General features: G+C 43.9%; 1 protein-coding gene and 1 pseudogene across 3 annotated transcripts; both read right to left on the bottom strand.

Moving 5' to 3' along the window:
- Nucleotides 1-615: 615 nt before the first annotated feature.
- On the bottom strand, nucleotides 616-5,087 carry LOC123942218 (annotated as a pseudogene).
- A 6,419-nt stretch (nucleotides 5,088-11,506) lies between these two features.
- On the bottom strand, nucleotides 11,507-15,626 carry LOC123941372 (60S ribosomal protein L22-like). 3 transcript variants are annotated; one of them, XR_006818272.1, is made up of 3 exons: nucleotides 15,471-15,626; nucleotides 13,656-13,745; nucleotides 11,507-13,571 (listed from the first exon to the last, which is right to left on the bottom strand). XR_006818272.1 is itself a non-coding variant. In XM_046004422.1 (3 exons), exons 1-3 carry the CDS (start codon nucleotides 15,492-15,494, stop codon nucleotides 13,473-13,475), a joined length of 339 nt encoding a protein of 112 aa, XP_045860378.1. In that variant the 5' UTR covers nucleotides 15,495-15,626; the 3' UTR covers nucleotides 11,507-13,472. The 3 variants fall into 3 exon arrangements, 2 of the variants coding, with proteins under 2 accessions (XP_045860378.1, XP_045860379.1); XM_046004422.1 differs by having other exon boundaries at nucleotides 15,345-15,626; XM_046004423.1 differs by having other exon boundaries at nucleotides 11,507-13,568; nucleotides 15,345-15,626.
- Nucleotides 15,627-16,582: the final 956 nt, after the last annotated feature.

Raw genomic sequence — 16,582 nt, 5'->3', positions numbered from 1 at the left:
CATTCAGCCCTCATCTCCTTCATATCCAAACAGTATAAAGGCTTCATGAAAAAACAAACACACGCACACACTAAAAAAGAAAAAAAAGAGGCAAACACAAAAGACTCAACTATAGAGAACAAACTGGTGCTTGGTGGGTGACGGATGGGTGAAATAAGTGAGGGGAATTGTGGAGTACACTTACCATGATGAGAACTGAAACATGTATAGAATTGTTGAATCACTATATGGTACACTTGAAACTAATCTAACCCTGTACATTAACTCTACTGGAATTTAGAAAACAATTTTTAAAAAATTTATAAATAAAATTTTTGCTGAATTTACATAGGGACACTGATAATAATATAAATGAAATATAAATGATGACTAAAAAATTTTTTTTTGATGATTAAAAATTTTTTAAAAGAAATAATTTTCATTACCAAAAAAAAATGACCTCCTGTAGTAAAATTCAGCCTACCCCAAATCAGCTCAAACAAGAGTCAACTTTTATCTTCTGCTACCTGAGCATGAGGTATTAACTAACTATTCTCATAACCACACCAGGAGTCTGTATCCAGAGCAGGAGGGCAGGACACCAGCTCACCAAGGAACAGCCTCAATCCTTTTGCTTCAGGGGTCTGAAGCTTCAATAAGAACCACCATGAGGGGTCTGAGACTATGTTGGGGCCCTATGGGGATCTAACCTTAGGGCTACAAGAGAGTAATGGAGATTTGGCTCCTTGGGAAGCACCACCAACATCAGAGCCTGGGCTGAACCCCTGCCCTGAAAGGTTCACAGTCTCTTCCAAAGAAGGAGAAAGCACAGGGTCCTCCCCAGGCCCACCCACCACAGAGAAGATGGTCAGGGACACATCTCCTGACCTAGACATGATGTATAGAAATGGACAGCCAGTGGAGGAAGCAAAAGGGAAGGAGAAAATGTGGAAGATATCAGTCATGTTATAAAAGGAGACATCACCTTTGTTGAGGTCCAGGAAAACCCCTACCCTGTGGAGAACTTGCACAAGGATTAGTTGAGTCACAGTGATGGTACAGGTATATATTGGCAAATTGCCCACAATCCAGAACCCCTTCCTGGGAACTCTTGTGCCAGTCCTACTTCTTCACATCTTCCCTACAGACCCCCCCCCCCGCCCCAGAGCCCACTCGTTTCTGTTTCCACACTTGATCTTCACCACCCAATAACATCACTTTGATGTTTTGAGCTCACAGTCCAGGATATTTTGTCTCTCTTGTATCCCCAAATGTGTCCATCCAGATCATATTAGTCTTTTTATCAGAGACAGCAAGGTCAGGATGTGCAGACTCTGGATCCAGAGTGACAGACACTGCAGAGAGAGTTGCCAATCATGCAAGGCCTTCCCCTGCCCTATAAGAAGGCACACAACCACCACCACCACCACCATCCAAGACACCTAGATGCAGGGAGGGCTAAGCCTTCTGTGATTAGAGCCTTGTGACTCAAGTCCATAGCCCTCCAAACAAGAGAAGTAACCATGAGAGTGATTGGTTAGATATGTCACAGGACACTTGAGGATCAGATGATACTCCGTGGACTGAAGGATATCTCTTTAGCATCCAGTATCACTCTCACCCACCAATCCCAGCTACATGACTTTCACTGCCCCATCCGAGCCCACCACCATTGATGGTGCCAGCATCTGTATCATGACAGCAAGCTGAAGGAGATGTCAGCAGCCATCGGGCAGCAGTAGAAACACCCAGAAAGAAATCAAAATAACTTCTTGTTCTGCCAATCTACAAGGGAAATGCATTTCCCAAAGGTGAACAAAACTAGAGATTTGAGGAGACTGTAAACATCAATGTCAATATCTAGGCATCTGAAATAGAGTGATGCAAGAGTTATAGGGAAATATACTTTGGAAACATTCAACCGATGCATTTATTTCTTTGACACACATACACACAAACACACACACACTTGGAGCAGTGTAATATATTTTAATATATGTTATTCTTCCTGCTTCAGAAACATAAATAACAAGATTTTGTATATAATGAGGGTGGAATCCATAACTGTCCTGGAGGCTCTGGATCTCAGATTCAGATCACCTGCTCTAAAGCCTTTAAATCCTCAGCAACTAAGATGTTTAAAGGAAGAAACCCATCTTGGACAAAGAGTCAGAGCATGAGGAAGTGAAATGAAGAACATACCAGAGGACCAGCAAGAAGCAGGAAAACCAAACTTAGATCTATGAAAAGTAGGAATTTCAGGGTAAAATGGATTCAGGACCAAGAATCCACTAAGGAAGATCTAAGTACTAAGCAGGCAAACATGATTTCTGAAATCTTCTAGACATGGAAATTTCTAATCTATACAATCACTACCCTTTTCCAGACTCTCCTTATAAATGATCTCTTTACTGACATTGAAAAAACTAAAACAATCAGTTAAAAAGGTGTGTTCAGAGGGTGTTGCTAACCGCAACAGCCACCTATGTTAGAGAATGGGTCAGAATGGAGGCAGATCTGTGTTCCCAAGAAAGGTCCCTGCAGTCTTCCAGAGGGAGAAGACAGAAGTGACAAGAACAGAATGTACACCAACTCTGTCCTGATGTGGGGTACATGACACAGAATGCGGCAGAGTTGAGGCTGGGGAGGTAAGGCCACCAGGAACCCCAGAATCACTTACCTGCATACAGCTGTGCCTTCCTCCTGGCTGAAAGGGAGCACACCCTGGTGAGAACTCAGTCAGAACAAGCCTGCTCAGCCTTCATCTACTGACCCTTGCCTGCCCTCTGGAATACAGGTGACACTAGCTGCAGAGCGGGGAAAATCTGGAGAGGAAATGACCTCCTGCCACCTGTTGACAGGAAGGTATTGTGGGAAAGTCCCTGGACCTCAGGTCAGGAGGTCTGCAACGCAGGCTGAGTTTCACTCCTGCCCACAGCTATTTTGAGTCCTTCGCCAAGTCATTTAGCGGTCATTTGCCTGAAAATCTTAAAAAAACCTTATTCTACCTTCATTGGATTATGCACCTATTAACTGAGAATTATACAATATAGGAAAATATTTTAGGGAATAAAATATACATTATTCCATAATTGTAAAAAAATTATTACTACATTCAGTGGTTTCGATAACGGAGATATTTAAGAAAGAAGTCAAAAGGGAGGATGACTTCAGGACAGGGATGTGAGGTAAGCTCTGGGGTAAAGGTGGCCAATCTTTCTCAGATAACACATTACTATTTGGGGGCATTGACAGTTCATCCCACTGCACTCTCACACATAGTCTTTCCAGTCCTCTACCCACCGCTTTGTGACCACAACTTCCAGGAACGGGAGAAAACACACTCTCCCCGGTTGGTATTATGTGGTCAGGACCACTCCTTTGTTTAATGAACTCCATTTATTTCTATAGCTTTTTAAATAAAATTTCACAGTGGCTGGCTTTTGATTCCAGGTGCTAACAGAACTAGTTATATTAAAGGCTAAAAAGCAAACAATGTGGTGAGTAGGTCAGCATTAGAATAAAGCCAAGATGCACAACAGACTCCGGGGACCACCATCACCCCCAGATTCCCAAGCACTGGGTAGAAAATAGAGGCACAGGTCAGGGAAAGCTCACAGAGCAGGGTCTGCCTCCCACCAGCTCCCACTTCTGCCCCAGGGAAGGGTCCACATGCCTCTGCATGACACAAGGAGAGGGGATAACTCTTGGCTTAATTAAGATGGAAGACACAAGGATATCTGGAAAGTCACTCACCAGCCAGGTAAACGATTTCCTCCAGTCTGAAAGGCAACACAGGAAACAGTGAGCTGAGAACCAGAATATTTTCTATAAAGGGAATGCAGAAAGTTCTGGAGAAAGAACAGAATTTACCAAGATCTGCTTGCAGATCATCTGAAAGAAAGTGAAAATTGGGCATAAACTCCCATCACTAAGAACAGCAAAGACTGCACCTGGAAAATCCACCAAAAGTTCTCTCTGTATCCTATAAGAAGATCTAACTCCACAACCCTCAAACCTCTGCAGCTGCAACTGTCCTCTCTGAAACTACTTGGCCACCTGCCCAGGCCAAGGGCCCTCCTGTCCACTTTTCCTCCACACCAGCTTCCACATTCATAGGCCTTGGCCCCTGCCCTGCCTTACCTCTGGCATTCAGCACATTTTCCTTTGTGTTCTAGTCCTTTTGCTTGTCCTTGTGTAGTTTCTCCTGTTCCTGCATCTCCTGCCACTTTGTGGTATGATCTCTCTTGGTGTGGTAGGCAGCCCCAAGGGTTAAGAGCATCAGCACGTTCAGGCTCACCTAAAGCTGGCTCCCAAGGAGAGGCCCTAGGAAAGAAGGCCTCTGTGCCCAGCCAGAGACCCTGTCAGGGGCGTGGACCAGAACAGACCAGCCAAGCCTACCCAGGAACACCCGTCCCTCCCTCCCAGAAAGAGCACTGACTTGAAATGAAAAAAGCCATTGCCTTCACCTGGCCCAGAATGAGGTTGAAGATGCTCCAGATCACATTGCCTGAAGAGCTGTCCCTCACCCACCAGAGCAGCCTCCACACTAAACAGCCTCCCACTGTCTTGGGCATATATCTCAGAGAATACCAGGAACTTCTCCCTCTCCACTATCGGAAACCACCCCAAGTCCATGCACAGCACTTGGACCCCATCCTCCCTTGTGCTCGGATGTGCACTTGATGGGTAGAGCCCATACCTGCAAGAGAGAAGCTGGAGAATCCAGGAATCCCGGCAGAGTCTTTCTGTGCACAACTCCAGGGACAGCATTGCGTTCTGGGGTCGCTTTGAGGAGTGGCCTCTACAGGGAGCAAAACAGTAGCCCTGCCTCAGGGAACAGAAGGAAAGATCACAGGGACTGATGCAGGCACAGAGTGCGGGCTCTTCTCCCCAACCATGAGGGTAGCGGTCCATCGCCCAGAGTGACAGAAGGAGGAATTTGGTCCCAGGATCCATCCTTCTCTGCTCTTCTCAACTCACACACTCTCTAGGGAATCTGCTTGCACACCCATTGCCACTTGGTCATCATTTCCATCATTGACAACCCTACATACCTCCTGAGCTCCTTCCCGAATATCCACATCCCTGGGGGTTAGCTCTGCCATTCCTCACAGATACTTCAAACTCAAATCTTGAACTAATTCATGATTGGACCCATCTGTGATAGGACAATGATTAAAATATCCCCAATCCTTCAGCCTTCCTTACATCCTGCGAGCCCTCTGACTCTCTGTAGTCTTCTGTCCCACCTCTAGACTCTGTCCCCAAACCTTCACTCTCAGTTGAGTCTACTTTCCAAACCTCTCTGAAGCCAGATGCTTCCTCTTCCAAGCTGCCCCTACATGGAGTCAGACAGCCAAACTTCCTCTGTGTAACTATATCCATGCCTCCAGTCTCCATCCTTCATGCTGTTACAGCAACCCTCTGCACAGTTCTGTTTAAAATTTCCTTAGGTCTGCATCCAAACTCCATTACACAGCACACAAAGACTTCTCTACGCTGACATCTGCCTCCACCCTCCCACTCCCCACAAAATCCCTGTCCATTTCCACCCAAATTCCATACCTGTGCCCCACAGAGCACACACATTCCAGTCTCTCGACTGTTTGGTTAACTCTCATAACCACAGTAACCATGTTCTGTGCCCCTGTGTCCAGTCCATCAAACCGCATGACTATTTGGAACACTATGTGCTTCACTCAGGTACCTGCTCAAGTGTGTCCTCTTCATGAGCTTTTCATGATCAATCTCTTCTCTGTGCCCATGGACCAGGAACACCTCTTTATTCCAGGATTGTCACTTCTCCCCACCCTCCATTCACCTTTCTTACCAACTATGTGGACTCTGTGTGTGCATAGACTCACCAGCCCCCCTCCTTCCTCAAGTGTTTCACATGTGTGTTCTTCTTTTTGCAACTCTCGGCCTCAGATATCCTCTCTTCAAAATGCCTACTCACTAACATCTAACATCCTCTAGCCCCCACCCATCTATCTGCTTTTTGCCTCTAGAATATGTGGGAGGCCATGATAAGGCTTGAGACGAGGACCAAACCAGGCCCTGACTTGTGTCTCCTTTAAAGTCCAAGTAGCCTAACAAAAGGTTTAGGATGGAAAAGTTGAGTATCACTGAGAAAGGGTCTGTGCTATGTGTTGTGCACTCGCCTACGTGATTTCCCACACGTTCACTTGTTAGATGAGAGCAATTTGGTTGGGGTCATTAATTCATAACTGGTCCTTGCTCCAGCACAGCTTATGAATCACTCTCAGGTTTGTTGTTACTTCTTGTATGTTTTGAGTTACTTTGGAGTCAGTGCAGCTGGTTAAGGAATTATCTGAAGACAGAGACCACTGGCCTTGGAGAGTCTGCATTTAGACTGTGAGAAGTAGATAATGGGGAAGTCTGGAGGGTTTTTTGTGAACGTAGTAAATTCTTTTGTAATCAGTTAAAAATAGTTACTGTTGGCTATATAATGCCTTGTTGCCTTGAATAAACTCGGCATTGGTGGAAATCATCCCCTATGCTCCTCCTGCCCCCATCTCTTTGTCTCTTTAATTTCTTTTTACCATCCTCTTCTTTTTACCATCCTCTTAACCTTGTGCTTCCTGGTCGATTTGTCATGCGGGCCATGGCAAGAAAATAAATGCTGCAGTGCAGGGAACTTTCTTTGGTTCACTGATGTGTCCAGGTATCTAAAAGGGAACCTGGTACTTAGTAGGGGTTCTATATATTCATACTGAATAACCGAATAAGTGAAAGACTTCCTTTCCTTCATCTGAAAAATAAAGGACTGAGTTACTTGGCTCTGAGATGGTTCCTGACTCTAACACTGCAGGACCTAATATAGGTCAACCACCCATCTGTCACCTTCACGACTGAATAGACAGATTCACAGAAGCTTTCTTGTCGGAAAAAGCAGGCATACAGCCTGTTGTCGATAGCCTAGACATTATGGATGTGCGGGATGGCCTCCTCCCAGGTGAGGAAGGTCTTCACCAGGGAGGCCATGAACTCCTTTGTGGACACAGACAAAAGGCCAGGGGAAGGGAACACACTGTCAGTTGGGAGTCCCAGGCAGGAGGAGGTAAGTGTCAGGCAGGAGGCCCTGACCTGAGGGACTCAGCTCTGACCATTCTAAATCAGGGAAAGATCATCTTACAATTTTGAGACCCAGAAACGGTGTCAATGACACTCCCTCAGCAGCCTGTACTCCTGGCTCCAGGAGGTCCTTCCATGAAGGACTCTAACTCAATGGTTCTAACCTTCCACAGGCATCACAATCACCAGGAAGGCCTGTGAAACACAGACTGCTGGGCTCCACCCTCAGAGCTCCTGGTTCAGTAGTTCTGGAGTGGGTCCAAGAATGTGCATTTCTAAGGAGGTGGTGGGGATGTGGATACTGATGTTCCAGAGGCCACACTCTGAGAACCACAGCTCTAACCTGCCTCCTCTTAGGACAGGACTGAAAACGCACCAAAGAGCACTACTGTGGCCTAGGTGGGAACTCTCTGCTCATGGGTCCACACCCAGCAACTTCCCCACACCTGCTCCTAAGTTTATTATTTCTGTACATGTGTTTCTCCCCTGCTGAATTCCATGTGCACTGAAAACTGGAGCCCACAGTTGCTTCCATTAAAATATTCCCCTATTCTATAGGTCATAGGCACCAAATCAGTACTAGCTACAGAAGAAGGTTCCAGCCACCACCACCTCCGACAGCCCTCAGCCTTCTGCGGACTGGTGGACAAGCCATGAAACAATCTTCTGCAGGACCAGCCCTGCTGGACTTCTGAAGAGCGATTTATCACCTCCTATGATACTCAAATGTGGCTGAGTTATCGGTCTCACCTGGGGGATGACAGTGACTAGTCTCCCTGGGACTATCCTCTCCCCAACCCCTTGTGTGTGACCCTTTTAACCTGTAAGTAAAACCATGTCCTTACTTGGCTCAAAGCCCTGCAATGGCTCCCCAGTTCCCCACATGGTCTGAAATCCCAAGAGGAAGACCTCCCAGAGCTCTCCGACTCTCAACTCCTGCTTCTCTCCTTCTCATTCAGTCTGCTCCAGCCAATACTTGCCTTCTCTGCTCCTTGATGATCCAAGCACTCTGTTAGCTTTGCCCAGAATTTTCTTCCCTGTGGAGACACTCTTTCCATTGGGATCCTCACAGGCTGGTACCCCACCTCCTCCACATCTTCGTTCCCATCTCACTGCCTACACTGGTCACCTTATGGAGCACCACTGCCTGCCCACAGCAACTCCTGCCCGCACAACTGCCCCACCTGATCTCCTTCCTTGTCCCATGCTCCCCACTCCTCTAACAGATGTAGATTATATGGCATTGTGGTTTGCTGTCTCCTGACAGAATGTAAAATCTGTGAAGATAGGGATTTTGTCAGCTTTGTACATAGAATACAACCTAACACATACTCCATACTCTGTAAATAGCTATGGGTGCATTGAATTCATTGGAGAATAACTGCTTAGATACAAACAAACCAGGAAACAAGAAATTGGGGCAAATTTATTTTCACACTTTTCATGGTGAAATTCACATTTTTCATTTTCTAAAACATAGCCTCCTCATTAGACAAGCATCATGGTCCTTTGTCCTTGTTTACATTTGGGAAATCTTAAAATTTAGATACTACTAGCAGTTCGAAGATGACAAGAATCTTTCTAGAGCCAGGGCCTCCACTAATAGGACAGATGGAGACACCAGCGGCGCTCCCTGGTGCTCTCACCCACCCCAGGGAGACACAGGGAGGGGGAGGGGATGCACTCTCCTGCAGAGCCCCCAGCAGGCAGCTGGAAGAGGAGAAGCAGGGAGGACACTGTGGATCCTACCACACACACCCTGTCCTGCTGCTCCCTAGTGTTTTCCTGCTTGGGAGCAATGACACAGCCTTGCTCCCAGCAAAGCCTCTCTCAGCCTGTGTTCACTTTTGATTGTTCTGAATGATCTGCTACATTTGTTTTAATGAAACAAAGACTGACCCATCAATGCAAGCAAGTTTCTGCCCAGATATCTGGTCGGACATATTAAGACTCTGGGTAAACCCATGACTTCTACATATACCTGAACACATCCCATGCTGTTATCCCCAAATGTGCATTTCTGCCAATATCCACTTAGAGTCAGGTGTATTGAGAAAACCCATCTTAATTGAAAAATAATGAATGAACAAGGACCAATATTAATCTCCAGGTCCATCCCGCACTGCCACCAACTTTCCCTGCCCAACGGCGAGACTCTTCAAGGCCTGAGAGACATTAGGGGAATTCTATACAAGAACAGAGGGAAAAAAACAAAAAACAAGAACAGAGGCAAGTTGTTCTTGTGATACTTCATTCTCACACATGCAACAGAGATGAAGGAAGACATGAGCCCTGCCATCTAATAATCCTTATTCCAGGAACTTTCTAGAAGTAGGAGTTCTCGAGCTGCACCAACACTGCCCCCCCCCCCCCACCCTGCAGTCCTCAAGTCCAGCCCAGCCCCCAGCTCCATCCACACAACTCAGGATAAAGAGAGGAGAAGGAAGGGGACCTTGGATTCAACAATGGCCCAGCATGACTGGCCAGAAAGTTTATCTCCCTTGACTGCTGGCCCTCAGATCCCATGTTGGAAGGCGGGGGAAGCAATGACAAAGCACAGGGAAGATTTTCCTGAAAGACACTGGAAAGACACCTGGAAAGACACCAAAAAGCAAACTTCACTCCCCGCCCCCCCACACTGCCAGTTCATCAGACTCACGGTCCAGCTATTTGTTAACAAACACTATTCACTGGCCATGAATGATTTTTCTTGCTCAAATTATAAATTATCTAGTGGGGTGTTAAGATTGCACTTCCTACTTTAACAGCCATATAATAGCTGTTAGCATATAAGAGAATAGCACATAATACCTTCAAGTGCTTTCAAAACACTTTCAGACAAACAACTAGTCTTTCAAACAATGGCTAAGGTAAAAATAATTGTGAATTTCTAATGTGCCAGTTGGTAGAAAGTATTAAACCCACTTTTTAAAAACCTCTAATAAGGTAAAACAATTTAATTTTTTATGACTCACTTTTATGAGTGTAATTGACAGACAATGTTATGTTATTTTTCAGATGGCAATACACTGATTCAACAAGTTAAACATTATTCTGTGCTCTCCAAAAGTGTACCTATCATCTGACTGGGAGTCTATCTCCCATTCTCTTCACCCACTTTGGCCCACACCTAGGAAAGTTGACCGTAAAGACTACATGCGTTGGGATGTTACTTAGACCATGATGGATTTCTATCTTTACAATTTTTCATCAGTGTCCTCTAATCGCAGCTTGAATCACAATATTGGGTAATTTCTCCTCATAAAACGTCTATTTTTTCCATAGGTTAAAAATGGCAGGTTATTCATGGCATGCCACAGTATTTCAGTGAATTCACCAGCACCAATTTGTAGTCTAGAATGCTGTGGGGGCGGGGGCAACAGCATCCCTCTTACATCCCTCCTACAAGGCTGGGAGTGTTCACAGCAGTTTTGTTCTAGGCACACCTCCAGTCAGTTTGACACTGGGAACCTCTGACATATCCTGCATAGGACGTCACAGGGGAGTATGGGGGATTTTCTTGTTAATGGACCTTCTCTGCTTCTCTAGGAACATGGGATCTTCTTCAGTCCCCAAGGGCTCTCCCTTGGGGTGTCTTTTAACCCACTAGCATCAATTCGGATCACAAGATTTAAGAAAGACAAGACTGATTTTCTCTGTAACCATTCATGGCCTCGGTACTCCTTATTAGATGAGGAAAAATGGCCAATTAATGAGACGCTGAGTTTCAGTATGATCTACCATTTAGATCTGTTCTGCAGGAAAAAGGGCAAATGGACTGAGGTACCCTATGTCTAGGCCTTCATGACCTTCAATCAGGATTCAAACCTTGACAGAATATGTCTGACCACTCACCAGGCTAATAGTAACCTTCCTGATGTGTTGGATGATGATATCTAAATAAGCCTACTCCTCCTAATAAACACAGCTTGCCAGATGAAGCTAATAAAGGGGACTCTGACTCTTTCACTGTTCTTCCTCTTAATAGACCCAGGTTATTCTTCTTGTATGTGGGGCTTTCTTCCTCATTCATTTACTGGTTAATGGTTATGATAACTGAAGCCAATTATCGGTTAGTCTACCTCAGAACAGGGCCCTGAAGGAATATTCCCATGAAGGTGCCAAAACTCCTTTTGTTTCAAGGACATTCCCTGTCTTCTCTGGCCTGAAATGGACTCCCTGAAATGGACATCTGCTCCTCTGTCTGAGCTGATGAGCTTTAAGAATGGGAGTCCTCTTTGTCTTTTTTTTTTTAAAACCATGTGTTAGCTACTCTACTATAAAATGTGATCAAAACTCAATTATGAGAGCTCAAGAAGACATTAAAAACCATACATTTCAATTTTTTATAAGCTTTAAAATCTAGGAGTAGTTTGCAAAAAATGTATCTGCTAATTTCAGCCCAAGGTTAATATTTTACAAAGAAACTAAGAATCACTACAGGCAAATATCAATGCAACAAACAAGTACAATTTACAAACCCAGGTCACACACTTACTAACAACTCACTAATCATGGTAAGGGACAGTGCCAAAGTCCAGCTGATGCCCAGTTAAATCAGAAAGAAACCTTTCTTAATATTCATTTGTTAATCCATTCATTAGTCAATTAGTATTTAAAACTTTTCTTAACTTTTTATTGAAATATAACACACATATATAAATGTATACAAGTTACAAGTTTTACAGCTCACTGAATTATCATGAAATAAACACACCTTGGTGACCACCATCCAGACCAAGTATCTTTGAAGTACACTACTTTTCCCCCAAAGTCATCACAGTCCTGATTAGTATTTCTTGATTTTTAAGTTTCATACAAATGGAATTACACAATATGTAGTATTTTGTGTCATGCTTGCTTTATGGTAGTCCATTGTTTGAATATACTACAGTTCTTTGTCCTACTGTTTTTGGAATTTGGAGTGTGTCCAGTTTGAGACAATTATGAATAACGTTATTGCAGGCATTCTTGTATGTGTCTTCTGGTGCACATGTGAATGCATTTTCTGGGGACACACCTAGTTCTGGAATCGCTGGGTATGCCCGTGTTTAGCTGTACAGCAAATGCGGACAGTGCTCAGAAATGGTCTACACTCACACCCCATCAAGGCTTCAGAAAGCTGCTTCACATCCTGGTCAGCTTTGCAGTTTTGACTACTCTGGTGGTGCTCAGGGCACCTCATGCTTCCAGTGTGTTTCCCTAAAAAAGGATGTGGAGCATCTGTCCACCTGTCAGTAGGCCTTTCTGCTGCCCTCATTAGTACTTTCTAGCCTCTTGGCCATTTTTTTAAGTTTAGATTGCCAATCTTTATTTCTCACTGATTTGGATCTTTCTTTATATGTCTGGATGTGAGTCCTTTGCCAGTTTTATGTATTACAACCATCACTTCCCACCCTGGCCTGGCCTTTTCATTGTATTAATGTGCCTTTTTATGAACAGAAGTTTTTAATTTCAGTGTTGTCCACCTCATCAGTCTTTTTTAATGGTTGGTGCTTTTTGTGTCCTGTTTAAGAAATCTCCTCCTATCCTAAAATTTTCATCTCCTTCTCCTATTTTGCCCATTCCTCCTAACTTCTCTCTTCTGACAACGACCAAATTTTTCTCTGTGCTTATGAAGTCTGTTTATCTTGCAATCAACAGATATTCTTGAGTGGTGATTATAAGCCAGACAGTGATCTAATGCTGGGAATACAATGATGAATGAGAAATACATAAACATGGGCCCACATCTAGTGTGGAGGACATGAAATAAATAATTGAATGTCTACTTTGTTATAAAAAAAAAGAAAAGGAAAGGAAAGAAAAGAAACTTTGCCTTCTGTGAAGGCAGAAAAACATGCAAATAATTCTGCTTTAAGAAATTTGCACAGAAGTAGAAAATGCTAAAGCCTCTACTACAAATCAAATTGAAAACATTCAACATATTAAATTCAATCCAAGGAGCACCAAATATTAAATTGAAGCACTCAAAACTTTTAATTTCCAGGTATGCTACTAACAGAGGCCAAGAATTTCAGGTGTGGAAATTAGCTGTAGGCAAACTCTTTAAAAACATTAGTTTATACTCCTTAATTTTAATTCAAAGCAGGTGTTTCTGCAATGGTTAGATTTTACAAGGGCACCATAGGGTCTCAGGGTCTCTTTTCAAAGTCATTCTCAAATACTCTTGATTTTCGATTGGCAGCAAGGACATCTTTACAAGTTAATACCTTTTCAGATACACAGGCAACAAAATCCCACTTTCTGTCTGGTCCAATTTAATATCTGTTTGTAGAATGACTTGACATTAAATCAATCCATGGCCTAACTGGCACAGAAGATACTATTTCCTGGGCATGTCCACATTTTGTTCCCATCTCCTCAGCATGAACTGTCTCTCAGTCATTTCTCCTTCACTTTCCATCCCCCGTCAAAGTCTCCAGTGGATCCCGGAAAGTTGCACAGATGTCCACGCTGGAAGCTCTACTATTGTTTATCTCCAGCTCCCCCTGCTGGGAGCCAAAGCAACAGTTTGTTGTGAAGAATTGTACAAACAGTAATTATTTATAAATTCATTTTTGTGCACTTTCACGTACTTTAAAACCTGGTGTAGAGGGCGCTTTCAGGCAGCAGGCTTGAGCCCTGGAACTCTGAGTAAGGAAGAGCGGCCCGCGGTGACTGCCAGGCTGAGGACAAACAGGCACATCAGGAAACCCATCTGGAAACAGGAGGAAGCTCTCGTTTCTGACCAATGGGCTACTTATGGCTGGGCAGAGGTACCAGAAAAGGGAAAATCCATCCCTTTCCATACCTCCTCACTCCCTGACTTCCCTGTAGCTACATCACCACTGCTCCCTGGCCGACAGTGTCTCCTTTGCGGTCCTGTCCACTGCTCCCTTGCAGTGTGTTCCATAAACTCCTATTTCCTGTGTCCTGCCTTGGCTGAATTCATTCACCACAGGAGCTGCCGGTCCCACACAGGGGACTTCTACAACTGCTCTTCAGAGTCTTTTCTGGAGGGTAGTAATTTTTACAGCATCACAAAATGACAATTTCCACAGTAAGAAAAAGGTTTAGCATACATAATAATTGTGTGCATCGAGTAATAAAAAATTGAAGTGCCCCAGAACCCTGAATTTTTATCAACCCTGCAATTTCCTGTGAGAAGAGAACTTCAAAGAAGTCACTGCGTTTGCTTTCAGTCAATTAGGAGTCGCCATGGCTGTGTAACTGATTCTCTGAGAAAAGCACCAGATGAAACTCACACTTCTTAAAGTAAAATAGTGACTAACTGCAGAGCACGCAGCTGCACACCCTTATCTGTAAGGGCCTATTCAGCCAGAGCAGCTCCACCCCAGTTTAACTGCCATTTTGTTGTAAAACTTAAATTTACTTTGCCCCCCCTCCCCAGGGGAACTTACTTAAAAACAAGTCCCCGAAACCAGTCCCAGGTAACAAAGTCCAAGTACAAGGGTGGGTCAGGCTCGGTGGAGGTATTCAATCAGTGGAGGCCCATACTGTCTCCTAGCTAACAAGGTGATGGGCTAGTTTCCGTGGCTACTGTGGGGTGAATTGTATTTCAGTTAGCCACCTGTGTGAGGCCAGGCCCAACCACATGGCCTTTGCTCTATAAAAGTTAGTCTGGAAAGCAGGGAGGGGTTGTCCTCTCTGTAAGGGGCAGCCCCAACCGGTCTGTTTGAGGGTCGGTTTGATTCTGTATGCTTGGCGAGAAATAAAGCTTTGCTTGAATTTCGCTTTGTATCAGTCTCGCTCCTTTAATCACAGACCCGTTACTGGGGTACCTATTTTTTTGGGGGACCTAACATAGTCCATCTGCTCAAGATCAAATTGCCAGCAATTCTCTAGAAGGACTCTACTAATATTTTGGTATTATTACCAAAATAACGAAAAATTTCAATCAGGAAAAATAACGTGTAATCACAAATAAGAGAATGGCAGTCTGAGTAAAGTTCTTTTTTTTTTTTTTTAATTTTCTTTCTTTTTTTTTTAAATTTTTCCTGAGTAAAGTTCTATTTCTACAATATCCAATTTTCTGGTCAACCCATACTGCAGAGACACAAGGAAAACTACTATTTTGGTTCCCAAATTTTACAAGAACTCCTATGAAATATTCCAGATAAATGAGTTTTAATCCTCCCCTTCCTCACCCTGGTTAATCTGGAAGGTAACACAATTAGTAACTATCTTTGCTGTTAGCAACTATGCGCACACAATCACGTAGATGATTATTCTTCAAATACTTCTTGGTGAGATATTTCAAATACCTTTTTGGAAAAAGGCACCTCAGAAGCCACAGTAATCTCGCTCTTGCTCCTTTCAATGGTTACAACCCCTCTACCAAGACTCTCAGGTTTTCCATTCACTGAGTCTCTCTTGAAGAAAGTGCTTACAATTGGCAGCATCCAAGATTCCATCTTCTACTGGGTGGGTGCACTCAAGGGTAAACTTCAGAACTTGCTTCTTTCCCCTTCTCCCCCTTCACCACAAGCTTTTCAAAGGATACAATGGCAACAGCAGAGGCAGAAAGGAAGTTCCTTCTGTCTGAGCTTTTATCCACCTCCAGCCTTGCTGGCAGCCCCTCCCCTCTCCTGTCTCCCCCACTCCCTCCTCCTGTATCTGCACCACCAATGGGTGTAGCTTGTACAACCAGCTCCTATACCATCCTGGGTGCCTCCACCACCCATCAGCTGCTGCTTGTCCTGCCATCACTATCAGGGAACAAACAGCACCCTCTTGGACTTAAAACACCCACTTAAGATTTCCCTATAGGTACCCCAGGTTGAAAAGAAATGACAATGAGGAACAAATTGATTGACTTTTAAGTGGACATAGTTGCAACATATTCTGTATTAAAGTTAATTTGCGTTTGTTGGTTTAATTAAGATAGGCATGTCTATCTCAATTAGCTCCCCAAATTAAATATAACACTTTTATTCTACAAAGGTTTCCTGAATATCAAATAGGTTCATGTTATCTCTTGCAATTTTTCAACAAAAGATGGTTTCAAATGACGGTTAAATTTGTCTTTCACTCTTAATGTCATAAAACAAACTGAGTGTGGCTGGGGGTAGGGGGGTAGGGAGAGGGTGATGGGGTTATGGACATTGGGGAGTGTATGTGCTATGGTGAGTGCTGTGAAGTGTGTAAACCTGGTGATTCACAGACCTGTACCCCTGGGGCTAATAATACATTATATGTTTATAAAAAATAAAAATATATATAAAAATTCATCTGTCTCAAAGTTTTTATGGATAATTGCTAAAATAGCTTTCACAGTCTTTGGTAACCTGAAACTTTACAGTTTTACTTGGATGACAAGTCCGATTGAATTTGTTGGATAGCTAAGTCTTTTCCAAATTGGACAAAATACTGAATCATTAATTACTAAACATAAGGTTTACTGGCTTTTGGTTTCCTATTGATGAGGGAACAGAGGGCTGGCTGAAGACAAACCAAAAGCTGACAGCCAGCAACCTTCTCCCACCCTCCCTCCTGGGTGGGA

Source organism: Meles meles, chromosome 5 (assembly GCF_922984935.1).
Source record: "Meles meles chromosome 5, mMelMel3.1 paternal haplotype, whole genome shotgun sequence".
Classification (NCBI taxonomy): domain Eukaryota; kingdom Metazoa; phylum Chordata; class Mammalia; order Carnivora; family Mustelidae; genus Meles; species Meles meles.
The sequence above is the reverse complement of the archived record's forward strand: the minus strand, read 5'-3'. Positions and strand labels throughout refer to the sequence as shown.